The sequence below is a fragment of the Vicugna pacos genome, chromosome 9 (genome assembly GCF_048564905.1).
Source record: "Vicugna pacos chromosome 9, VicPac4, whole genome shotgun sequence".
Classification (NCBI taxonomy): domain Eukaryota; kingdom Metazoa; phylum Chordata; class Mammalia; order Artiodactyla; family Camelidae; genus Vicugna; species Vicugna pacos.
Genome location: NC_132995.1, coordinates 59,229,518 through 59,257,246, shown reverse-complemented (window position 1 = coordinate 59,257,246; position 27,729 = coordinate 59,229,518). Strand labels below are relative to the sequence as shown.

Genomic DNA, 27,729 nt, shown 5'->3' with positions numbered 1-27,729 from the left:
ACTGTTTAACATATGGTAGGCTACAGCCCAAGGGCTTAGTCAGAAACCCTAAATCTACTGGCTAATTAAAACTAATCACTAATAGTTACATGGCAGGATACCTGCTGAGGTAATTAATAAATCTATAATTTCCACACTATAAACCCTTTGCTTGTATTTAAAAGCATTATTTCTTTGGATTAACTAAAAATCTCAAAACTGTTACAACAAAAAATCAGAGTTTAAAATTCCCTTGTAAGAAATGGAAGTCAGAAGGTACCTTGTTGATTCCAAAAAAGAGTAATTTCAACAGTGGATACAATGCCTTAACCTTTCTCCGTGGTAATGATTTGATGTTTCTATATAGAACATGACCTACAATTTAACCATACTTTGGAACACACACACTTCACCTTGCAAAGCAATCCGAAGCAATTCCTTCACTCAAGTGAATCAGCTGAGCCAACTGCTAAAAAATAAAAATTAGGCTAGTGGAACATGCTGAGGGACACTTTGTTCTTAGTGTTCTGAGGGGAAATGAAAGCAATGAAGTATGGTGAAAACTTTGTAAGCCTTTAAGGAAATATTTAATATCTCCAAATCTAAAACACTGCCTTTAAACCAAACTGCTTTTCAGGGATTGATATTCGATGTTTGTCTTTTTTAAACAAATTAACAGGAAAACATGCTAAGATTATCTGAATATCAATTTAAGTTTTTGTATTTTTTTAGTTACTGCTAAACAAATTGGCTTATAAACACAATGATTAATGTGCAAGAAAAATCTTAATGAACTCTAAGGTGAACATCTTCATTTAATGGTGGTTTGTTGACAGTTATACAATTTAATACTAGTTCTTCAGCAGTATAAATTATCTTCTGTTAACAGAAATGGAGCCTAGTAAATGCTGACAGTAAGCGGCTTTTAAAGAACCAATTTTAAATTAAAAGAAAAAAACCCGAAAAACTCCATCTAACATGGAAATGTTTTGAAGAGAACATCTTACCTTTTAAGGCCTCAGATACCAAGAAATAAATATTTACTTAAAATTTTGTTTTTCCAACCCTGTTGGTAGTACTTATTATCTAAGAAGCATAAAAAGGATTCATATGAAGAGCAAACATGAAGTATTAGAACTTGATGGCTTGGCAAAGTGAAGTTATACTGTTACGCATCTCTTTCCAAAAATGTGCCCTTATGTAAGTCTCCTGATAAACTGAAATCATGATGTGCTGGGGAAGAGGAAACACGCTCTGATAAAAAAACACATTTTAAAATAATTTTCTCCTTCTTGTAAGAAAACTTTAGATTTTTAAATCTGAGAAAAATGATGAACTTTAAAACATATACCAAACTGTTTTAACTTATAACAAAACTGAAAAAGAAGCTAAAAGAGAGTCACAGAATAAAATAAGTCAACAGCAATAATAAAACCAACACACCATCAAAAGGCTTGACTCATATTCATGTTTAACCCCACCATTTGTTAAAAGAAAAACCCAAAGAAATTTGTATAATAATTTCTTTATAGCACTTTATTTAATTCAGTACGCACTAAAAAATATTTACCTCTTAGACAATTATGTCAATTTTTTTCTGAGTAGTCTACTGTCTGAGCTGTTTATGCTGAATTTTTAAAAAGGCAAAAATGATTTGCCACAAATCTGCTGACATCTGAAAAATATCTAATGGCAAGTCTTCTATTTTGGTCACTTTACATTCTAACATGTCCATACAAAAGTAGGACTAAAATTTTTAACCCAACAAAAGAGAAGCCTGTACACAGTCTAGAACACACATCTTGGATCTGAGCATCACAAATGAAGAGAAGAAAAATGAAACAGAGCCAAGGTGGTTTATCTGCCTCGGGTGCTGAAATCAGAGTAGTAAAGGTGGGTTTACTCCAGTAACCATTCAAGTGGGGATTGATTGGCTCATTTTCAGGATATACTTACAGGTCTCTTCTAAGTCCTTTAAGCCCCTAGTCCATGCAAATGTCCCACTTGGTGGACAGATGAGTAATCTAACCCCACCGGGTTTATTTCAATATTTTGATATTTTAATATAAGCTGCTTCTTGAAGATTTTCTGAGAAGTCTGTTCTCTATTAAAATAAGATAGAACCTCAAAATATGAATGTGAACATTAGAAATAGACAGCATATATTACAAATCCATTCTTGATAGGAACATTAGTAAGAATACATATTAGCTTAAAAAACAGGCTCAGCAAATGTTGCTGATCTGCCAGAAGTTTTAGTTCACTATTTACAAATAAGACAAAGTGAAATACAGAAAATTTTACACATTTGGTAGTTGACAGATTACTGTTTGCCAATAGTGGTCTATCAGAAAACTGATATGAGGGAAGACTAGATAAGAGCCAGTTGTCACCTTCTCAAACAAATGTTACATGTACAGAAAACTGCATTATTTTCAATTTTCAAACATTCTGCCTTTCATGGGAATAACTGTATGATTCGATGATTTGATTGCAAAATGCAATTCTGTGAAGTGTCTTCTGGAAATGACTACTGTAATTACATGATCTGCTACTGAAAAGTTACTATATTTATTTCAGTGGACCATTAAAGGTGATTAAATGACGATCAATGTTGTGTTTCCTAGATTCTTAAGTATGAATAGAAAATTAAACTACTGTTGAGTTCTTTAAACCAATATAAAAACTAAGGCCCAACAGCATCAAAATCAGAAAAAAAAAACATAATGGCATGATCTAGGGCACATCTGCACTGACATCAAAGTGGAATCTGAACAACTTGATTTTTAAGTAGAAAATAAGCCAGTATGTGTGTGGAGGGGGAGGCATAAAGTTGTTTTAATAACTGCACTTTAGTCCAAAGAGATAATTTAATAAGCAACATGATCCTCAAGTAATCGAACACTCAGTATCCTGCACCAGTCAACACCAAATGATCGTCAATGTCTGCCCATTCTAACAATGAGTCCTCTTTAGTAACAGAAATCTTCAAATCACTTCACTTTTGCTTTTGTTTTTACTTTTAAAGTTGCAAATAGAGTCCTCTCCCCTTTTCTTGACAAGAATGTGTTTTCTGTCCATTATTTCAATCTAACACTGTGTAAAAGCTATCAGTTTCTTCAAGGAGGTGCCCACTGTAGGCAGGATATTCCAGCAACACTTAAATAAAAGTTTTTCTTTCTTTCTTTTTAAACAATTGATTTAAGTTCATATCATTTTACTTTATATGTACTGGTCTCTCATCTGACTTTAGGCGTTTTCTGCGGGGCTGTATAAAGTCTTCATCAGAGTCCTCAGTTACCTCACCATCATCCTCTTCCTGCTCAAATTCTGGCAAAGGTGCGAAGGTCCTGTCTGAGTAGATCTCTGTGAGTTTATCTTCAAAGTACAATGCAACTGCTTTCCCTGCCTGAGCTACTTCTGAATCAGCCTGCAAGCAAAAGATAGGAATATTCACCTATTGGTAATGCATATTCCTTCACCAAGTTTGCATGGTCTGAAAAGCTTACCTTCAAATTAATCTCTTGTGTTTCTGCATAAACTTGAACAACTTTCATCATCTAAAAAGGATACCAGAGTCAAAAAAAAAAGGGAAATTATAATCCTTTCTAAAGTTATAAGACTGTATAGGATTGGTGACGAAAGTCAGCCATACTAGGAGGAACAAATTGCTATTACCAGATCAAGTGCTTTCTAAAATTATACAGAACACGGACCCACTTTCTTTACAAAGCTACTACTAAAGCTACTGTGAAATTCTCTCAAATTCTGAATTAGTGGCATCAACCTGAATAGGAGTTGGTCTGACTACATCAATCTACTTAAGCGGTTGTTCAAAGTTTGGCCGTTTTTAAAAGAACACTTCTTATATTTGTTTTACAAATTTTTCACTTAATCAGAATTCTATCTGTATGGCAACTGGTTAATCATAAATTATTTAACTATTATTAAAGCAGTTAAAAGGGGTCTTCTTCCCGGCAAATGCTAACTATGGTTCATCAAAGCATATTTATTTGAAAATAATCTAACTGGATTGGAAAATAAGACAAAACTTGGGACTGTATTAATTTAACTTTGAGCAAGTGAGGTTTTACTATATTCTTTGTGGCATATTACTATAAAGGTGACTAAACTTTTCACCTAATAAGAAACTTTTTTTGTTTAAATTTTTAAGTCACCTAGATGCTTCCAGAGGCAACTCTGAGTACATGTTAAATGATTCAATGTGATTTTTTTAGTTAATATTCACATGGCACCCAAATTTCATCAGTAATAAAGATTTTAGTTATTAATCTTTTTGAAGATTTTGTGGATCCTCATCCAATTCCATTTTTTTCTCCTATAATAATGAAAACATTCCTTAACAATAAGAGACTTGACCTTTCACAAAGAAAACAAAAATTTCCTTTAAGGAGGTATATATCTACCACATTTCTTCTGAAAGTACGGAGAGCTCATCTTTAGTCTCAAAATAATACATAACCAAAGTTAATGAAAGTCACATTGCTGAGATCAGAACTCAGCATTATATACTCAGAGCTACTATTCAGGTGAGCCACCTGAGTTTATAATTTTAAGGCTCTCTTATTTATATGGCCAATAATGAAATCAAAGGACACCGGTACAAATACCTTTCCTAAATGTACTCAAAATGAAGGCTTGTTTGTAATCATTTCCCACAAAATATACTTAACTACAGATTACTTTCTATACTTATCTGAAGCCTCAACATGTTCAGGAAGGGGTATTCAATAATATTCTTAATTTATTATATTATATTTAAGTATATACTTCAAAATACATGCAGTAAGCTTTCTTCTTTGGAGCTGTGGATGCAATCAAATTTCACTTCTGACAGAACTGAAGCAGAATAAATTTTTAAAATCAACTTTGAAAATTTCTTGGCAGAAAAAAACAAAAAACAAAATAAGCAAACAAACAAAAACTAGCAATCCAAGACTCTATAGTTTGGAAGCTAACATACTTCATTAAACCTTTCACAGTTCTTGAAGATCAAACGAACATCAGCCACAAAGTCATCTGGGATTTGGTAGTGTTGGGAATGTTTTTTCTGCAGCTTCTTTTTCACGGTGGATAAATCCATTGGTTTCTTTATAATTTTATAGTAGTTTGGTATCTAAAGAAACAAATAAGAATATATAAGGATTCTCCAAAAATGCCAAAGCGTTTAATTTGAATTTGGAAATGCACGGCATATTAATTTTAGAGAAAAACATGTGTTGATTATTGAGCCAGCTGCATGCAAATTCTGAGTAGAGAGAATTGTACTTTAAATCTTCTGCCTCAATCACATCATGAAAATCAAATCATATTCAGAATGTATGGCAGTCTATGGTTAGTGAGGGACCCACAGTTCTATCTTTAATAAGTAAATCTGGAAAGAAAGCAGTCAGCAAGGGCAGCACGCCACTAGTGTTAAGGACACCAGTCCATCCAAACTGTATGACTCCTATTAAAAAAAAAAAAAGAAAAAGAAAAAAAAAGATTCCAAAATGTATTATTATTATTATTATAATACGGTATCTTTTAAAAGAGAGAACCTTGTAACACAAAGAACTTTGGACACAGCAATAGAAGGAAAAAGACTGTAGTAACACAATTCAAGTTTTATTAACCATTTAGTGATCATGCCGGGGAGTTCTGACCCCAACTCTTGGCCAAAACTTTGTAAGCTTGGGAAATAACTGAACACAGAGAAGCTATTTAAACAGTTATGAAAATAAAATATTGAAAAGTCATTTTCTACTGAAAAGCCCCTTAACTTGAAGACCAGGCTTCCTGGTATCAGATGATTACTATTCAAACAAAACATCTTCCTTGTATCTTTTTGTAATTTAAAATCCATTTCTGAGCCTAGCTAGTAAACAGATTACTATTTCAATGCTCTGTAACAGGCCTGGTATTCAGTAATACCTTAATTCAACAAGTGATGGCAAGTAAATAAAATACATGCAGCATATTTCCATCCCATTTATGAGGCCCCGAGCATCCCTGGTATTCCTTTTACTAATGGGACTTTAAAGCCTTTATTCCTTACAAAAGGTTCATTTAAGATAAACAAAGGGTGTTGGCTTGCAAAATTTCCCCATAGTCTTTTCTTAATCTTGACTATTCATAAAAGAGGATTTATGAAGGCAGAATCAGTGTGAAAGAGTCAACTTTACACTTTTACTCAAATTAATACTTATATAGAGATTATTTTCTCCCCAAAGTACAGATACTAGAATCTTAGAAATAATTTAGTCCAATATCCCCACTGTAAGTTTAAAAAGTAGAGGCAGAAAATTATGTAATTTCCCCACAGTTATAAAGCCAGTTAATGGCAGAAATAGGAGAAGTAGTTAAGTCTTCTAATTCCTAGTTCAACTCTTTCCATTATATTTGTATCCTTTGTATCCATCTTAAAAATAAAAGAGGACACTAAATTCATTGTCTTCATCATAGCAACAAAAATCTTTAAAAACAAACTCCAGTTTTAACAAGTGAATCTCCATTTAGTCCTAATATCATCAAAAGTACTTATTAATAAGAAATTTATCAGCTACTATTATGCTAAAAAATTTTACATAGGCTACTGAATCCTAAAAATAATCCAACAAGGGAAGAAACAGTTAAAAAAAAAACTTAAAAAAAATTGTGGGGGGGATTAGGTTTATTATTATTAATTTAATGGAGGTACTGGGGATCGAACCCATGACCTTGCGCTTGCCAAGCATGCACTCTACCACTGAGCTACACCCTCCACCCAGTAGAAGAGAGAACTTGAGCACCTTGGTTGAGGTCAAGAAGCCTGAGTTTTAACAAAAGAGTTTGGGCTCTGGCCTTAGACTGCTTAAGTATTACACTCAACTTCTTTATCAGGAAGGTACTAATAAGGTAAACAACTCACCGAAGCAGGAACTGGCTCCTGGAATTCAATACTTAATTCATGGCAATAGAGGTAAAGCAGAAGACGTTCACATTTCTGGCGAAAGAAAAGAAAGGAAAACCCATGAAATGCTTCCTCCTCTAGTAAGATATTCTTGAGAATGAGAACTTTATCAGTACAAAGTATTATTACAACAAACTGAACATAAGCCTCCCACATTACTACCTATCCAAGTAAATATATACATCCAGAGAAAGATATCTTGCTTCCCGTTTAGTTTTGAGACTATAAGTTCATTTAAAATAGGTCAGAAGATAGTCAACGATAGAGTGCCTTTGTTCTTATCTGATAACTCAAGTAATTTATCTACCATTACCTCAACTATTTATGCAAATGGATAGGAGTCATAAAAGCAACATACAGCATTTTGTACAACAATTTATCACTGTTGCTACTCATTATAATTCCCCAAGGAAGGCAAGATACATGCTACTTCCTTTCTTGAAGGGATTCTTCTGAGGTTCAAAATTAAATAAAAACTGTCCGTGTCTTCTTAATACATTTCTAGAATTTAAAAAATAAAACCAGAAGTAAATTGAAATGCATTTTACATTTATAGTTTCTATTTGCTTAAACTTCTTTTAATATAAGTTTGTATACTCTAAACACATACCTTCCCCTCAAAGACAGTGGAGGGCAGATTTTGCAAGTTTATACATCAGATCAAAGCCAAACATAACTGTAATGACCACAGAATTATGTGAAAGGTATTTTGTCATTAGAGATCAGACTACAGACCAGATCAGCAGAAATCTGAGTGAAATGAGGAGAGGAATTTGTATTTCATTCTTCATATGATGGGAAGCTATTAGAGGATTTTAAGTAAGGAAGTGATAGTTTTTAATATGTAAACAAGTCTATGCACTGCATAAAAAATGGACTGTAAGTGTGCAAAAGTACAAACAAGGAGTTCAGTGAAGAGATTATTACAATAGTGCAGATGAAAAACTATGATGGCTGCCTAAGAAGAATAGTCAGGGGGAAAAAAACAGTATTATAGTCATTTCTGATTCTTCTATTTCTAATACATTTCTGGCTTGAGCAACAGAGATGACTGGTGGTACCATATGATAATGGGGATTATTGAGGGAGGAATGCAAGTTTTTTATGTTGTTATTTGCTTGTTTTTACTGCCTTTGCTTTCTGAAGGAGAGGATTAAAAATCAAGATTTTGGTTAGGAAATGCTAAGTATGACAAAGCCAGACATAAGAGCCTGGAGCTGAGGGCTAGAGATAAAGATTTCAGAAGTCATGAATATACCATCAGATGCTGAGATTAAAAAGCGAAAATTTATCAGGTTACATGTATATTACACTGACGGAAAAAAAAAAGATATATAGCCAGACAACTACAGAATCCCTAATAATAATCAACTTATTTGGCACTTACCCTTTGGTCCACGGGACTTAACCCCTGCGCAGTTTTCCCCTTCTTAGTATGTTGCAAGTTATCACAATCATATTCAACTTCTGGTTTCCCAATATCTCTGCAAAATGTGCATATCCAGTCTCCACTAAAGAAGGAAATAGGCAGTTAGTCCATGTAATCATGATAAAACCCTAGGGAAGCTAATTTCCTAAAGGTAAGTCTACAGTTGATCTTTCCAGTTCTGTGGAAAAGAGAAGTTCTATTTTTGCCAAATTTCGTAAAGTGAAGTTGGATAATAAAAACCTCCCAAAACGTTTCCATTCTTCAATTGATTACCTTCTGGAAAGCAATATAAAGCCAGTATCTCTGTATTCAAAGGGAGTCTCTTCATAGCACAAAGCTCACGATCAGAACTTGCAGCACAGGATCAATCCTCAAGACCCTGGTTTTACCATCACAATGACTCCATATGCATGAAGAAGACAAGAGCACAGGATATGGAGTTCTTCAGGTACCTCGTACTGTTTTGGCATGTATTAAACATGCCAAAAAAAAAAAAAATCTTCTTTCATGCCAGTCTTTTAAATCTGCTCAGTCAATGGTTTTTTATATCAGGATTTCTATTAAATCATAAATTCCAATATGATGACTTCAAAAGCATTCTCCCCTTTCCCTCCCCATATATATATATATGTGTGTGTCTAGGGATTATACTAAAACTATGCCAACCATTTCAGTTCCTTCCAAAGCACCTGCCTTTGAGAGAAAGCTTTCAGTGGCAAAATTCTGACATTCCAGATGTTACTATCCAAAGAAGCAAAAAATTTGAAGTCTTAGTTTCAAGACCAAAATGCCAATGCTTTTCTTTTCTAAAAAAGTTGAAGAAAAAATAAAGGCCCTTCTTACATCTATGGCAAATGACTATGTCTTCTAAGATTTAAGTAAGAATTGTAATTCTTCAGAAAAAATATTCTGGCACTCTTCATACATCCACTACTTTTCTAATCCTAAAGGCTGAATTTTGAAAAAGGGGAGCATATTCAACTAAAATCATTTCTCCTCAGGAATCTGAGAAGAAATGTGAATTTTCTATCTATAGGTAGAAAAGAAGCTGAGTTTTCCCAAGGACACTGGTTTACTTTCTTTCACGTAAAGAATTTGGGGTAAGGACTGGTGAAGAAGGAAGGCTAAAAGAAGTAAGTATGACTCTACTATTTTTGATCTCTGAAATCAATTGGAGATGAAACTGCAAGAACATAAAATATGTTAAATTTAAGAAAAGAAAGAGTCTTCTAATCCAAACTCTGCCACCTGAAGATGCAGAAATTAATGTCTGAAAATTAGTGAACTGTCCAAACTAATTAAGTTAGTTCACTACAGAATTACAACCAGGCTACAGGTATCTAACCCAGATTTGTTCTACTCTATTAGCTAGTACCATCAGCTAGTCTTGGGTGCCCACCAATCAATGCTTTAATGCTTGAAACCAGACTTGGCTGCCATGGGGTCATACAGCCTGAGGACAATGCTCATACGTTGCCCCAGTCTTTATCTTTACTCCAAGTTCTTCTCTTCTAACTAAGGAATTCAGTTAACTGTCCATTCCAAAGTTAATGTCTAAAAGACATTCCAACTAGAGGATCCAAAGAAAAAGTCTGAAAAATCTACACACAGTGCTTCAGCCAGGAACTACCAATTAACCACTCCCAGTGGTCAAGAGGAAGCTATTCTTAAAAGAACTCAAAACATTCAAGGTGTTTTTACAAAGTCCTTGTTTTTTCTTTAAAATGCCTTTCGAGAGCTTTCAAACATGAGAAAAATGTCTTTGGCAAGATCCAAATAGAGTTGCCTTAAACTGAATAGCATTCACAAATAAAGCCATTATTATAGACCCTATGAAGATTGATGGCAATAAATTAAAAAATTATCTTTAAGAGGAAATCAACTAAGTTTCTCAACATCCTAATCCTTTGCCCCTCATAATTTAGTTTTATCTAATTTGCTCAAATTAAGTATAAACTGGAGGCCAGGAAATAGTCTATTTTTTATCATTAAAGCACAACTTAGACCTTGGACATTTCATCGTACAGCTGTTTGTTTCTCTAGAAAGTAATGGAATAATAGGTTCCCTGTTTTATAAAAGTATTATGCACTGGCTAAGAAGACTATCTGTCCTGATTAACTTTGTTTGGGGGTGAGGGTTGGCTTATAAAAATAAACAACAATGAAAAATCAGTTATTTCACTGGTACCTTGGAAAGCTAAGAAGTGTTGGAACATGACAAGTTAGATGAAAGACCTTTGGACACTTTTCACAGCACAAGAGATCCCCTCCATTTTGGCAGACAGCACACCAGTCTTCATTTGGGTCATCATCTTTGCTGTTGCCATCTCCTCCAATCCTTGTGGACCTGTGCATGAGGCTTCGAACTGGGGACTTTCCATTGACGAGGCTATTGAGCCCTGACTGTTTGCAGCTTTCATTCGTGTCTGTAGGTTCAGTTTTCACGTGGTTTTCCAGGCTTGCTAATGCATCCAACTCACTCTCCAGATGCAGGTTGGTAGAGAGAGGTGGTGTCAAGCTACTCTCAGGACTACTCAACTAAAACAAAGCAAGGACAAATTCTTGAAGAATCATTTAATCCTTATTGTAGGCAGTATGTGTTTAGTTTTGTCAACATGTATATACAATATGATATACTGACATGATTATTTTGAAATTTATTATTAATTATAAAATTTGACATCCTATTAGTAACATAAAAGAATAAAAATAACCTCAAAATTATTTAGGCATGTTAATGTATGATTTCAGCAAGCAGTATGATATTAGTTCACTTGAATAAAGGAATTAATTAAACTGTTAGGCAGACTAACTGGGAAGTAAGTACAGGCTTATACTTTTCCTGCCAAGAGCTGACTGTGATGCACTATTTTTCACTCAGGAATCTGTCGCATAGCTTTGTAGAATTTTGAAATATTCTTCTGCCCACTTATTCTAACATACTAAGATTACGACAGTGTAAACTCTTTCATCACCCTTTTGCATCCAGTTTTTTGGAGGTACTTTCCAAACCAAGTTCTGAATGAAGAGGTAACACTGCTCTCTATACCTACATAAATTGCATTCAATATACTGATACCCTGAGCTGAAACTTCTATGTGCCAACCATGTAGGAAATGAGACATATGCCTGGGTAGGAAGGAAAAAAACCAAGATTAAAATTTCTAAACAAAGAGATGAAGAGGGACTTGGGCCTTCTTTCATATAAATTTTATAAAATGTTCCATCTGAGGAACTCTAAAGTCATTAATAATTCATAAGCCAAAGGCAATCTTTCCATCACAAAACTCTTTGATCGTTAAACTTCTTTCATGTCAGCAGTCTTAATCCTGAGCTCATAGGTCTAGGAAAATAGCCAAGGATCTTTTGTAGCCTGAGACTCAATGTAACTACTGAAATGATTAATAAATTTAGAACAAGAACCCAAACTAAAAGATAATTTGAAATGAGTCCTTAATACAAGGACTTAAAACAAGTAAGTCTTTTCTGACCAATTACAGCTGACACTTAGATGAAAAAGATCAGTTAGAAAAAGAGAGATTTGGCTTGCACCAGGCATAAAAATAAAAAAAAAATGAATAAATGCCCAAACGACCACTATTCAGATTAATACACCCCAAAATGGAAGAATTAGTGAAATGATCTCCTTAAATCCCTGACAGACTCCAGGGGGAACTTACCATGCAGGCACTCCTCCTGCCATCCTCTGTCTTTTCTTGTTTCACGGCTCCTGAAAAGCTGCATATTTCATCTTCAGTGCCAGGTTCTTGCTTGACCTTCACTTGATCAGACTTGAAACTAAGACTTGTTTTTTCAGCAGTTCTTCCTGACGACCCACAGCTAATAAAAACAACAAATAAAGATCACATATTTGTAATTGTTTTTATATACACTACACAGTCAAACTTAATGAAATTCCTTAAGTTATATGAAATGTTCATTAGAGTGAAAACAATTTATTAGCTTTATAGCAGGTAAGGATATTTCACAATGCAGTTAAGAGGAGTATGGTATAAACTTAGCTTCAAAATTTTAAAAACGTAGATCGAACTTTGAGAAGACCTTAGAAGCACATTTTATGGTCTGAGGCACTTATCGTAACTCATTCACGGAATCTAGGAACAATCATTTTCCCAGGCTTAGTAGTACAGAATATCAGTAATTGCTCCTCTCTCTATGAAAGTTTAAATTCTTCTCTACCCTCAAATATCTGAAGGAAACAAAATTAAAAATAGTGATTCATGAAATGTTCTCAAAGGAATCACTGTTTTAGCCTCTGAGTCTTTACCTGAATTGATGTGATGATAAGCTAAGAAGACAGGTACATGACTAATCAGTTCTATCTAGACCACAAAGCAAAACAACCGGCAAGGGAAGTGAGTAACTAAGACTGCATTACTGCCGAGAACAAAAACATCTTTCACTCAATTTGTACTTTTAGAAGAAATGTACTGATTATTTAAAGTGTAATTCAAAGCCAAGAAAGTATATAATATAGGACAATTCTTCAAAATGCATATAACATATATACAAATAAAAAATTCATGTATCTTGAATAAAGTCTTTATTACACTGCACTAAATTATTCAAACTAAAGAGTAAAAATCAGTCAACATTTACCTTTAACACAACACACACACACTCTCTCTCTCCCTACCCCACCATTTCTTAGCTCTCTGTCCACCAAAAAGACATAAGAAACCATGAATAACCAGTAGCAGTATGTGTCCCTAGTACCCAGGAGACTGTCTCGGAGCACCATTTCCCCATTAATATGACCAGGATTTTAGAGAAATGGCTTGATTTCAGGCCTATGGCAAGAAATGCACAAGATGAATCTGGAACATCTAAGAGAAAACAAGAATGCTTTCAAAGACTATTGGGGTTAGAGCAAAAGATCTAAGAAGCCAACTTGAAAAAGCTCTGACAGGCCAAATATGGAACAATTTAAGCACCAATAAAAATAACACCTATAATTTTAGAACATAAAATATGTTTAAATGTATGAGCTCATAAAGTTAATAATACTCATTGGTCACTGTTGGAGGGTACTGGGAATCAACTCATTATTATAAAAATAGGTAAATAAGGAGACAAAATCAATGTATTCTGCCTTTAAAATTTATTTATTTATTTATATATTGGAGGGAGGAATTTATTTCATTTATCTATTTAATGGAAGTACTGGGGATTGACCTCATGCATGCTAGGCATGCATAATACTACCACGGAGCTATACTCCCCCCATTCTGCCTTTTTCATAATCAAAGAGTTGACAGAAAAAGTTTCTGCTTACAGAAGTATTCTAAACTAATAATTATTATAGCATACCTTCTTTATCATTTGTAAACCAGTAAAATGAAAAGAGCTAAGGCAATGATCATTACTGGCTGTTACCACAAAAAACAAACAAAAAACCCAACCAGACATTTTGTGATCCTGACAGAAGCACACATCACTACAACAAAATATTCTTCCCACCTAGTTCCCTCGAATCAAATCTGAAACTAATCAACCTCCCTGATCTAAATACCAATACAGAGAAAAAAAGAACAGGCAAGTGTATTTAATGACAAGATGGGGAAATGAGGAAAACTCTGTAAGAGAAACAATACATTTCCTCAACAAATATACTGAGTTTGACCTCAACACATGTGTTGATGGTAATGGAGTTTACCCGAATCTGATTCAAAGAAACCATTAAAAAAAAAAAAAGCATTTGTGAGAAAAACTGGGAAATCTGAATATTAAATAGAGCTCTATTGATGTGAGAGAGCTAGCAATTAAATTTTTTTAGGTGTGATAATAGTTGCATGATTATAAAATTTCTAAATCCTTATCTTTAAGTGATAGATACTAAAACAGCCACAAGTAAAATGATAAAATCCCTGAGATTTATTTCAAAATAATTCAGACCAGGGCGGAATGGGTGCGAGTATAGAAGAAATAAGACTGGTCATAACTTGATCATTGTTGAAGATAAGTGAAAAAGTATACGGGATTTCATTATAATAGCCTACTTTTTAAAATATGTATTTGAAATTTTTCTTAAAAAAAATAAAGCTATTAATAATTTAATACTCACCTGCCTCGACTACCAGTACTAGAAGTACTAGGGGGTCTCACAGGTGTGTGAGAATTGGATAAACCTGAAAAACAGAAAGTCAAATGGGTATGTATGCGGGTAAGAAAATTCAGAATTCTACCTACTAGTTACAGAATTCAAGATTATTATAATGCAATTTAGCAATTCTTGGAAATCAGACCTAGTCTTAGTCTGTGAGTTAAGAATGTCATGTATAATTGTTGGCAGCGATCAATCCAGTTTCTCTCAGCTGAGCCCAGACACCATTCTCAGAATCCTCTCAGAGCAAAACTATTCAATCCATGAGAACTACAAGATCAAGAGAAAGCTATTTGCCATCTTATCCCAAGTCATTAGGTAAATATCCTACTTATACTCCTATTAATTATTCTTTCTTTTAAAAACCCTGGCATACGTATATTAAACCTAAAATATAATGATTCCAAAAAATGTATTAATGATACATCTCATGAAAAAATCTTATTTTAAATCTGGACTGCTCTTACTCTAGAAATAATGAAGTGGTTATGTTTCAGTAAGAAAGGAATAACCAACTGACACCAAAAAAATATACCCCATAACCACTTCTGCACTGTCAATTTGTTTAGAGTTGCTTTAATCATTCATTCATGTAAAAGGGTCAATAAAACTGGGATTCTGGAAGAGAGCAATATCTCATGGACTTGACTAACCACATTTTAATAGTTTTCAGTAAATTTTGATGGTTTTTTTTAACTGCTAATTGAAAATTTACTTGCCCTTCCTCAGTTTTTGCCTTCTAAACAATTTTTCAATTTTTTCATTATTTAACAACATGTTTTAAACTTTGGTTGAAACCAAAGAATTCAACTGACAACCTGTACTGTAAAATATAAGACATGGAAAGTAAATGCATCTATAAATCCAGCAAAGAACAGGAAAACAGTTAAGGGTTGGGGGAGGGGTACATTAGAGTTCTGAATAGTATACACTACAGATATATATTAATATTATTCAGTTCACTGAAGCCTGCCCACATTATTTGAAGAGAGATAATAGAGCAATTAGGGAAAAAAAGTTACTATAATAGTTATGTCTCAACTTGGCAGCTGTTTGGTCAAACATCAGTCCAGATTCTGCTGTGAAGATATTTTTTAGATGTGATTAACATTTAAATCAGTAGAATTTGAGTAAAACATAATGACGCAGGCCGCATCCAATCAGCTGAAGACTTTAAGAGAAAAGAATGAGGTCCCCAGAGCAAGAAGGAATTTTGCCTGGATTCAAGACTGTAACATCAACTCTCCCCTGGGTCTCCACCCCACCTATCTGCCCTGTAGATTTTGGACTTGTCAGCCCCAACAATCACATGAGCCAATTAATTCCTTAACTTCTCTCTCTACACACACACACACTCCCACGTACACCCCCTTTCCTACTGATTCTGTTTCTCTGGAGAATCCTGACTAATACACGTACTGAAAGATACTTTTTTAAGGTGTTGAAGAAATGAGGCAGTACCTCAGCTGACTTTACCTGATGATCCTGGAGACAGGGCAGAGGGTCCTGGGGAGGGATTCATGGTGCTTGTGGGCTGTGGGGGTAGGTGACTGCCTGAGATGTATCTACTTAGTAGATTATCTAAACTACTTGAACCAGCATCTTCCAACTAAAGAAAAAGAACAAAGATAAATTTGCTTTGATTGAAGCAGAGGAGAAGTTATTAATTTCATTAGCATAATCAACTTATGCACACAGTTTACTAACAGATTATCCTATCTCAAACTCAGCTTAATTGTTGTTTCCTTAGGCTTCCCTGAGGACCCACACAGTATAAAGTTTAGGTGAATTAAGCTGTAATTAATAGTATTCAATAAATACCTGGCTGCTCAAGACAAAACCCAATAACCCACCAAATCCTTTATGATTTACTATGAAAATAGTTCTTACACAAATTGACACTTTAGCCTTTTCTCAGAGTTGATGCAGGATCCTGTTTTCAACATCCTCATCCCCTAGCTCGCTACCTTTATTTCAATAATCATAGTCCTGCCAGAATCACTCGACTAAGTTTGTATCAACATGATTAAACATCTAACGTAAAAGCTTTAAAAAGTCTTTATACTCAACGAAAAATCCTTAGCCTGAGATACAAGGTCCTTTATTACACACACAAAAAGGGGGCATTCAACAGAAGAACTAAGCCCTTTCCGCACTTACAGGCAGTAGGTTAAAACCAGAGGATCTGGCGTGGTGACTGTGGGCTGGTTCCCAATTTGAACCTCAGTTCCCTATCTTTAAAACATCCCACCTACAATGAAGAACTGTGATGATGAAATAAAAAAAAATTTATTTAAGAAATAGTAAATACTATTTAATCATGAAAATTACCTTAAGAAAAATTTTACACTATTCCATATAAGAGATGACCAAATTATTCTATGTTAAGTAACTGCTAATCTTCTTGCTTACTGGTCTACCTTTACCCACGGTTGCCACTTTTAATCTTCTTTCTACTAGAGGCCAGATTACTTTTAAGGCAAATCTACTTCTCATTCAAAACAGAAAACTGAATGTATTAATTTGCTTCTTGCTCTCCTTTCCTCTCAAAATCACTATTTTCAAGGTTATAAAAAAGGAAAGAATGCCTCAAAGTAGAAATTTTGAAGAAAACTATAAATATAAACCAAGATAGAACTGGATTAATAGAAAAAATGATCAGAATAAAGCAGCTCACAACATATTACAGGCAAGGGTGGACTCTGCTAAAGTAAACTGTTTTCATCATAAATGTATGTTGAACCTATCAACAATGTGGGTATAGAGGGAACATACCTCAACATAATGAGGGCCATTTATGATAAGCCAACAGCTAACATCATACCTAACAGTGAAAAGCTGAAGAAGTGAAATCTTCTCCTGTAAGATCAGGAACAAAACAAAGATGCCCACTCTCACCACTTTTATTCAACACAGCATTAGAAGTCTTAAAGGAATTTGGCCAAAAAATAAAATAAAATAAAGAGGCATCCAAATTGGAATAGAAGAAGTAAAACTGTCACAATGTGCAGATGACATATTATATATAGAAAACCCTAAAGACTGCACCAAAAAAACTATTAGAAGTAATAAATGAATTCAGTAAAGATGCAAGACACAAAATAAAAATACAAATATCTGTTGCATTTCTATACACTAACAATGGACTATAATAAGAAATAGAAATTAAGAAAACAATCCTACTTACAATCACATGAAAAAGAATAAATTTAAGCAAGGAGGTGAAAATATTTCTACACTGAAATCTGTAAGACACTGATGAAAGAAACTGAAGAATACATAAATGGAAAGATACTCTGGGCTCGCAGACCGTAAGAGTTAATATTGTTAAAATGTCCATAATACCCAAAACAATCCATAGATTCAATGCAATCCCCATCAAAATTCCAATGGCATTTTTCACAGAAATAGAACAAACAACCATACAATTTCTATGGAACCACAAAAAAAACCCAATTAGCCAAAGCAATCTGGAGAAAGAAGAAAGTTGGAGGCATCATGGGCCCTGATTACAAACTACATTACAAAGCTATAGTAATCAAAACAGTATGGTATTAGCATAAAAAAAGACCTACAGATCAATGAAACAGAATAAAGAGTCCAGAAATAAACTCACATATATATGGTCAATTGACAACAAAGGAGCCAATACACAAAAGAGAAAGAACAATCTCTTTAAGAAGCAGTGTTGGGAAAACTGGACAGCCACATGCAAAAGAATGAGACTAGACTATTATCTTGCATCACACAGAGGAATCAACTCAAAATGTATTAAAGACTTGAATGTAACACCTGAAACCATAAAACTCCCAGAAGAAAACATAGGCATTAAACTCTCTGATGCTGGTCTTGGCATCTGATTTTGCATCTGATTCCAAAAGCAAAGTAAACAAGTGGGACTACGTCAAACTAAAAAGCTTCTGCACAGCTTCTGCACAGAAACCATCATCAACAAAATGAAAAGGAAACCTAATGAATGAGAGAAAATATTCACAAATCATTTATCTGGTAAAGGGTTAATATCCAAAATACATACAGAACTCATATAACTCAACAGCAGAAAAACCAAACAATCCAATTAAAAAATGGGCAGAGGATCTAAATAGAGATATTTTCCAAAGACATACAGATGGCCAACGGGTACATGGAAAGATGCTCAATATGACTAATCATCAGGGAAATGCAAATCAAAACCACAATGAGATGTCATCTCACCCCAGTTAGAATGGCTATTATCAAAAAGAGAAGATATAACAAGTGTTGGAAATGATGTAAAGAAAAGGGAACCCTTGTACACTATGCTGGGAATGTAAATTGGTGTATCCACTATGGAAAATAGTACAGAGGTTCCTTAAAACATTAAAAATAGACTATCATATGATCCAGCAATTCCACTTCTGGGTGTTTATCTGAAAACAACTAAAACACTAATTTGAAAAGATATATGTTCACTGAAGCATTATTTATAATAACCAAGATACGGAAGCAACCTAAGTGTCCACTGAGAAATGAATGGACAAAGCTATAGATGAATGAATGAAGAAGATGTAAAATATTCACATACACAATGTAACATTAGCCATAAAAAAGGAAATCTTGTCATTTGTGATAATGTGGATGGACCTGAAAGCATTATGCTAAGTGAAATAAGTCAGACAGAAAGACAAATGCCGTATGATCTCAGTTATATGTGGAATTCGAAAACAAACCAACAGACAAAAACAGAATCAAACTCATAAACGCAGAGAATAGATTTGTGGTCACCAGAGGTGGTGGGTGGGTGAATGGGTGAAAGGGATCAAAAGGCACACTCTTCCAGCTATAAAATAAATAAATCACGGGGAGGTCACGTACAGCACGGTGACTATAATTAATACTCTACAGCATATCTGAAAGTTGCTAAGAGAGTAAATCTTCAAAGTCCTCATCTCAGACACAAATTTTTAAATTATGTATGGTGACTTATGTTAACTAGACTTATTGTGGTAATCATTTTGAAATGTATACAAACACTGAATTACTGTGTAGTACAACTGAAATGAATGTTGTATGTCAATTAATTGACGTAATTTAAAAAAACAGGGTAGAGTGCATGTTTAGGATGCATGAGATCTTGGATTCAATCCCCAGTACCTCCAATTAAAAAAAAAACAACTGAACTACACAGGTCTTTCCCATAAAAGCCCTTAAAAAACCCTCATGTCAGAGACATAAAGGGCTAAAGATGAGTGTGCTGTGGGCTAGCTAGAGGGATGATTAAGGGGTATTAGTAGCTGTGCCTGCCCGGTGGTCATAGCTACTGGCTAAGGATTCACTGGTAAGTTATAACTAAAGCCAACTAGAGGATTTATGAAGAGGGGCAGTTCCTAATATGGGCCACAGGTAGAAACTGAGCTATGTCTCACCTAAACACAAAGGAGGAGGGGATGATTCAAAACAGATATGAAAGTTCCATGTTACCTACCTCTACTCCTACTCCTTTTATATTCTCCCACCTGCAATCTATATCTCTGGCCAGAGGAAACCCTAAGGCTAAAAGAGTGGAAAGATTAGGATGAGGCAAACCACACGTACATAAAAGGGCTTCCTTGATGCCACTACACCACCCATCAGGGAAATGCTAGCTGAAGTATTTACCTCAAGGTTTTACCAGATAAGGATGAAGGGTCATTATAAATAAAGTTATACATCTAATTGAAAAACATTCATTCATTTATTCTTTAAACCAGTGTTTTCCAAGCACCACTGAATACCTGCATAGAATAGGTAAGTGTTACATAATTTCTACAAATTCAAAGGAAAAAGACAATCCACAAAGGAACTCAAATAATCAATGAAACTAAGGATACCTAACCACAGGAATAAAAGAAATCTAAATGATATCAACAAACATCATTTTTACCTATCATCCTGGTAAAGATGGAAGACAGCCAGTGTTGGGAACTACAGTACAAAAATGGGTATTCTATAACATTTAAATGTAAATGTGAGTGTCAGAAAGACACACATGGTTTTCCCAGGACTTCATAATATCCAGTATAGTATCCAGATAAATTAAATTACTAAGTATGCCAAATATGGAAAATTGATTGCAAAGATTTTAATAAAATAAATCATTAGAATACTACATTAAATATAACCTAATCTGAACAGAATCTAATATTCATTTAGCTATTCAAAAAGTATTGAGGTTCATCATGTATCCCCTTCCAATCTGCTGGAGATGAATAGTAGAGTAGAGTAAAAAATAAGTCAGGTTGAGAGAATTCTATTTAAATCAACACCGACTCTATACCGGATGGCTGTAATGACCAGTATTAAGACATATCAACAAAAACCTGAGATACCCTTGTATTTATTTCCTGTTGGCATTGCACAGTTAATACTACCTTGTCTGCTTCCTGTGTAACCTCCCTCAGGTTTCTTTCCACTATACCATGGAAACTACAGTATAGGAAGAAAAGTTACTGATTCTTCAAGAGATGATAGGTTTGCTTCCCCTTCTATTTTTGGTTCATATGGTTGACTACTTACTGTGGCTGTACATTAGTGGTAACCACCTCTAATTGCTTTTAACAGTGGGTGACAGTAACAAGTGTTAGCAAGGATGTGGAAAAACTGAAATCCTCACACACTAACACTGCTAGTGGGAATGTAAAATGGTGCAGCCACTGTGGAAAATAGTTCGGCAGTCCCTCAAAACGTTAAACACATTCACAACATGACCCTAAAATTCCACTCCTAGAAATTTACATAGAGAACTGATAACTTATGTTCACAAAAATCTGCATACAAATGTTCACAGCAGCATTATTCCTAACAGCCAAGAAGCAGAAACCCAAATGTCCATCAACTGATGAATGGATGAACAAATGTGGTAATTCCATAGAATAGAATATTCAGCCATAAAAAGGAATTCGGTACTGGTATATGCTACAACGTGGATGGACCTGGTAAACATGCTAAGTGGAAGCCAGACACAAAAGGCCTGATAGGCCTGATATTGCATAATTCCATTCATACAAAATGTCCAGGAAAGGCAAATCCATAAAAACAAAGTAAATTAGTGATTTCTAGGGGCTGGGAAAGAGAAATGGAGAGTGACTACTAATGAGGACATGAGTTTCTTTCGGGGTGATAAAGAGGTTCTGAAAGTGGATAGTGGTGATGGTTGCATCATCTTGTGAATATACTACAGACCACTGAATTGTACATTTTTTAACGTTAGAATTTAGGGTATGAATTATATCTCAATTTTTAAAAGTAGACAATACTTTAATAAGTAAGTAAATAAAAATAAGGTCAGGCAGTGTATCTGCAAGGAAGAGTAAGTTCATAAAAAGAGGCATGGAAAACTAAAGATGGGGGGGATACATTCCAGAGATTCTTGTTTTGATTTCAAAGCTCTTTTGAGCAAGATAACAAGGGAAGCCTAATAAAGACCCATTTCCTTTTGATGCTCAGCTTTTCAAAGATGGGGAACATCTACTCTTCCTCCATTTGCTCTCTATAAGAAAGAACTAAATCAAGGTCAGAGTGGCCCTAGCAAATTAAGCTAAGTTTGACATTAGCAACCTTCCTTCTCCCTTTGAAGGTTTCTCAAGAATTGGAACCAAGTCTTGTTTCTTTTTATTCTCAACACCCAAGCACTTTACATGCACTGAGTGCTTAGTAAAACTTGAATGACTCCTTTAACATCGTACCTATCTCTCTCTGGTTGCCCAAAGCCTCTCAGTACGCTCTCTGTCCATGCCCACAAACCCAAACTATCTCCCTGCTATTTCTACAAATAGTGGGGAGAGAACTAGATTTGTAATTAGAAGCTGGACTTTGAATTTCAAATTATCCATCTACTGGGTAACTCTGAGAAAATCACCAACCTGTCCTACTCTCATCCATAAAATAGGGATATTATATATCATATGAGATGATTTCAAGCATTAAGCTGAAAGTTTGTAAATTATAAGCTTACATTTATAAATTTTATTTTTATTAATATATTTCAAATTTTTCCATTCTATATAGTCCAGTACTCTCAGCACCATTCACTTAACCAAAAAAAAAAAAAAAAAACACAACTTTCCTATTACCAGGGAAGCAATCAAATTAAGAGAATTCACGAGTTAGTGATTTTGAAACAATTCTGAAGTTATAGAAACATCCTTTAAAACTAACTCTTTAAAAATCCACTAAATACATAAAAATATTAAATTGTAGCCACAAAGAGAGTCATTGGTCACAGTGTCTTAGTTTCACTGCTCGTTGCTCCCATGGTGACCCTTGACCCTAAGTAACTCACACAACGCATGAGATGACTCAGTATAACCTTCAAATTCTATATTTACATTTAGAAAAAAGATTATTTACATGAATTTATGAAATTTCAGAAGGCACTGAATGGTATTTTTCTTCAGGAAAATGCTACAGGTGAAAGGGACAAGACAACTCAGATGTCCTTCACGCTCTATCTTCTAGTCCTCACAACTACCTTTTCTCTCGGTATACCCTACCAGGTATCTAGACCTTCCAGCCTCTTGCTTTCTGAGTCCAACCTGTATGCACAAGGGTTGGCAATCCCTTCTGTACCTAACAAAAGACTGACAAAAATTTGACTGTATTTCAGCACTAGGCCTCCTTTATGGATCTAAACGTATACCAGAAGTGCTTCATTCAACACACTGTCTGCCTATCGGCAGATGATACAAAGATCAGCAAAGCTGACACCTTGTAACTTTAAAATATTGAGGAGTGCTAGTTTTTAGCATGTGTAACTTTTAAAAATTTAAATATTCATATTCTACTCTTTGGAAATTTCCCAAAAAAATGCTGCTCCTGAATTTAAAAAGAAAAACCACCAAAAATATATACTCTAACTCCCTAATTTAACACAATTTTTAATCTTTCATTCAACTTAAATACAAACCTGTATGGGTGGAATATCTGGCAGCGATGGAAGGTTTTCTGGATTGGTAACTGAGGGAATTAGTTCTATTGCTGTAACAGATGGGCTGGTGGGACCTCGATTTGCATTTGCCATTGTAGCTGTAGTAGGGCTGGTTGGATTGACTGGGTTGTTGTGCACTGACACAACAGGAAAGGGTCCAGCATGCCCTGGGTTTGAGTGCTGTTAGGAAAGAAGATGTTATCATTATTTGATCTGCCAGGATATTCTAATATGAACTAAACCCTGACAACAATTTTTAGTTTTGGAAGGATACACAAGTTTAGTGTTTGATACCTATGGCTGAGACAAAGAAGTAAGCACTCTAAAACTTAGGCAAGGAAAAAAGAAGTCAAACTTAGCCTTTTCATTTTTCTACTCATTTTTGTGTAGCACTTAGGAAAAAAAATAGACTTGCTAAAAATTGTACCCTGTCAGCCTAGTGATACCATTTTACTTCAGAACAAAGATATATATAATAGATAGTCTGGAAGCCCCTAAAGTTTTCAGATGTCAGACCAGGAAAGCCACTGTTCTGTCTATATTTCACTTGGACTTTTTGTCTTTTTTAAAATAAAAATTAATTGTATAATTGTGTATTATGTAACTGATATAGCAGAAAGAACAACAAATTTACAAATAGAAACATGACATCAATTCCTGACTCAAATACTACGTGACTTCAGACCAAATCATAATCTCGGTAATTCAGAAATGTGGATAATGATGAATGAAAATGGATGTCTGTCTTTAAGAGGGCTGTTATGAGGGTCATTTAAGATACTATATAGATGAAAATCTTTGGGAAATAAATTACTATATACATAAATCATTCAAAATATTTAAAAGCTTAACATTCTAACGTTCAGTGATTTCTGTAGGGGCCCAAATGTCTAAGGACAATGTTCCGTGATAGTTGGTCAGTCTGACTCTGTAGCTTCTGGACCCTTCCAAAGGGTTTACCTGCTCCCTCGTAATACTTGAAGGCTTTCCATGTACTAAGAGGTACATGGGTATGTGGGTATGTGAACACTTTTAAGGAAATTAAAGTCCAGATAGTCAACCTTCGTATGTCTCTTTTCTGAAGAAAACTCAATTTGCCTAAGAATGTGCCATGGTCTGTAAGTTCTTTTTTTTCAATTACTTCTTTCACAACTACCCTTCTCCCAAAACAAAATACAAAACAGCACATCTCTAACCCACTCCTAATCTTATCCAGCATACTGCCCCAGGGTTTAAAAAAAAAAAATCCTCCTGGAGAGACAAGCAAAGGTACAGTTAGAAAGGAAGGTGTCAAGTTGTTGACAAAGTACCTGGCTCCAAAACCTGGGTAACAAATCTCTAAGTGGGTTCTGGTAATCAACAAAAATGAAGAAAGATCTGAAGATGCTGTTAACTGATAAAAAATATTTTTTAAGTAGTTTTGAATTCCCAGATACATATTTCTGTGAACAAGATTCCCAAGCACCACATGAAAACAAAACAAAACAAAACAAAATAAAAATTGATGATGAATTCTGACTTACTCTAACAACAAGGTAACAGACATACAAACATGCATAAATGAACAGGAAGAGGCTCAATCTCTCTCTCATAAAGAAATGTATATCTAAAAGAATTTTATTTTTCTTTCCTAAAATTCTTAAACAAGGTAAATATATTTACCTTGTTTAAAAAACTGTATAGAAATAACTGTAATGAAAATGTGGTCTAAAGAAAAAGTTTTATTAAAGCTTAATAACAGCATTATCAACTGGAAATTTAAGAATTTTAAAGCTGAGAACATCCTTCCAGTGGAAATTGCAACAAACTGATTCATATATCAAACATAAACATATTAAGATAAAATTCTGTAAAAGTAGATGGGAAATTCAAGCCCAAGGAGAAAAGGGAGTATAAAATTTAGACTTTCAAAAAGAACTTGCTACAGTATTTGGGACAATAGTGGATCCATTTACAAGAATACTATAATGTCAATATTTACAATATGCTAGACAGAATGTCCTTTGCAACTATTTAAATTTAAACTTGCAATGGAAGCTTTAAATGTCAACTTTCAAATATGAAGGAGTGTGTATTTTTTAAAAGTCTTTCCAGAGGTAACTGGACCAAAAAGTTGGACAACCACTGCTCTAGAACAGCACTTGCCCAACTTCAGTATGCAGATCGATCTGAGTCAGTAAAAGTTCACACATTTCTGAGTACTCCCCTCCTAGAAATTCTGATTCAGTGGTTATGGCTCAGAATCTATTTCTGACAAGGTCCCCCAGTCATTCTGATGGTCTTTAAAGCATGCTTTGAGAAACATCACTTGAACAATTATAAAATGACCTTTTTTTTATATATATAACTAGAAACCCTATGTAAAAGTAGCCTCATTTTTATAATTATACCTCCTATACAAATATAATCTACTATTCAAGCAAAGATTAAAAAACAAGTCTCTAAACACACTTCTTTTTAAGAGTAGACATATCTATCCTAAAAGAAGCAATACTGAGTAAAGAGAAGGAAAAAATTACATATAACATAGCTCTATTGTTTTTAAAGTCCTTTTTATGTATTAGGTTCAAAATGTCACATTGAAAGATGAGAGGAACAATTTCAGGAAACAAATTCTAATCTAGATTTTACAATTCTCTCTTGTGACTACAGACAAAAAACAAGTTCCTTTGTTTCTCACTCTATAAAATGAATTGGTTAGACTAGATCATGGGTTCTTAACCCAAAGTATACAATGGGTTTAATGATATCAAAGAAGTTCTTTAAAATTTAATACATATTTTATGTGTATTTTTCTGGGACAAGAAGATACACAGCATTAATCAAATTCTCAAAGGTATCAAAGAGCCGTCCTCCCCATCCCACAACTGATTAAGAAAACTGTTGTCTTTTAGTTTTAAAATTATATGATTCTTACAAATGTAACTCTAGGCATACTTGTCTTTGGAGGTGTGGCTGCATCATGGAATACTGAGGGCCGCTGTGCCTGGGTATCCCTGGTATTCGGGCAGCATTCTGAGCCAATCTCATCTGATGGGCTTGGAAAGCTCCACAGTTCATGTTGCCTCTTTGCATTGCTTGCACACTGATCAATCTTGGAGGCTGCAAGAGGTAGAAATTGCACTTATGTAATAATATTTATAAAATTATCTTTCAATTATAAAATGTTATGGTAAAAATAATTTAGTGAGGATAGAAGAGCATAAACTAAAAAATGTAAGTCATTCTCATCTCTAGCCTCAATCTCCTCTCAGTATAGGTGTATGTTTTAAAGCATACCTGCATTAACTTAATCAACACTGCATTAATAATTTTAATGGGAGAGGGGAGAACAGGAGAGGTACAGGGATGGGAATGATTTGAACAAATGCCTAAAGAATCAGACCTTAGGCAGAAACAACATGGGTCTTTGGCCCAAAGCCACATGTGCAAAACAAAAAAGATGTGGCATGGAGGATAAAAATATATATACCTCCACAGTACTAGAGTTAATTTTGTTTCCCATCATACGTATTTACTTTTTGTCCTCCCTCATAACTCCCCACATCCCTGCCACACCCAAGGCAAATATTTAAACTGACCTCTGGGCTCTGTCCCTGTTAGTGACTTTGAAATGTGTAACTCCTCTATATGAGACAGAGTGTAGCCCTGAGGTCTTCATAATGATATCAATAACGCAGTGACATAGCTCTCACCTGCTGCTGTAACATCTGAGGGGCGGCCTGTCTGGGGAGCTGCTGTGTGGCTGCTGTTGTCGTTGGAACAGGTGCAGGCGGCTGCTGCATCCTCATCTGCTGCAGCTGCTGGTGTTTCTGTGCATACACTTGCTGTTGCATGTGCTGAAGTCGAAGCTGTGCTAAGTTAATCTGTCCAGGGGTTTTACTAATGTGGTTTGTCCCTGGAGGAACTTGCCCAACTACAACATTAGGAGTATAACCAGGAGCTGGTTTACTCTCTATTACTAGATTACCTGAAGGATTTAAAAAATGAGAATAATTTGCATAGAATCAACTAACATCTACTTTGTGGATTAATCATTATATTTTCCTCTTTCCTTTGACAACTATCAGCACTCAAAGCTTCCAACAGCACAGAAGGGATGGGAGCTAGGTTTAAAGGTGATGAAAATCAGAAACCTAACATAGTCCAAAGCCAAATAACTGGCTTTTGATTTTTCAGAATCTATTATCTGTCCTTATTTTCTATTTGTACAGATGTACAGAAAATTAAAGAGAGCAGAAAGATAGATATTACTAGAGGAGGCCCATCTAGTCAGTCTAAATCAATTCTCCGCTGACAAG

General features: G+C 34.7%; 1 protein-coding gene across 2 annotated transcripts in view; it reads right to left on the bottom strand.

Moving 5' to 3' along the window:
- Positions 1 to 1,497: 1,497 nt before the first annotated feature.
- Positions 1,498 to 27,729, bottom strand: part of TRIM33 (tripartite motif containing 33) — a 110,782-nt gene continuing 84,550 nt past the window's right edge. Inside the window, exons 9-20 of one of the 2 annotated variants that reach the window (XM_015247479.3) lie at positions 27,124 to 27,398; positions 26,366 to 26,530; positions 23,408 to 23,608; positions 15,961 to 16,093; positions 14,446 to 14,509; positions 12,041 to 12,200; positions 10,549 to 10,898; positions 8,319 to 8,442; positions 6,890 to 6,964; positions 4,964 to 5,116; positions 3,489 to 3,539; positions 1,498 to 3,409 (exon numbers count right to left, since the gene is read on the bottom strand). In XM_015247479.3, the coding sequence (XP_015102965.2) occupies positions 3,197 to 3,409; positions 3,489 to 3,539; positions 4,964 to 5,116; positions 6,890 to 6,964; positions 8,319 to 8,442; positions 10,549 to 10,898; positions 12,041 to 12,200; positions 14,446 to 14,509; positions 15,961 to 16,093; positions 23,408 to 23,608; positions 26,366 to 26,530; positions 27,124 to 27,398 (1,964 nt within the window). In that variant the 3' untranslated portion in view covers positions 1,498 to 3,196. The remainder of the gene's footprint in view (positions 3,410 to 3,488; positions 3,540 to 4,963; positions 5,117 to 6,889; positions 6,965 to 8,318; positions 8,443 to 10,548; positions 10,899 to 12,040; positions 12,201 to 14,445; positions 14,510 to 15,960; positions 16,094 to 23,407; positions 23,609 to 26,365; positions 26,531 to 27,123; positions 27,399 to 27,729) is intronic. The other variant, XM_072967994.1, reaches the window with a different exon arrangement.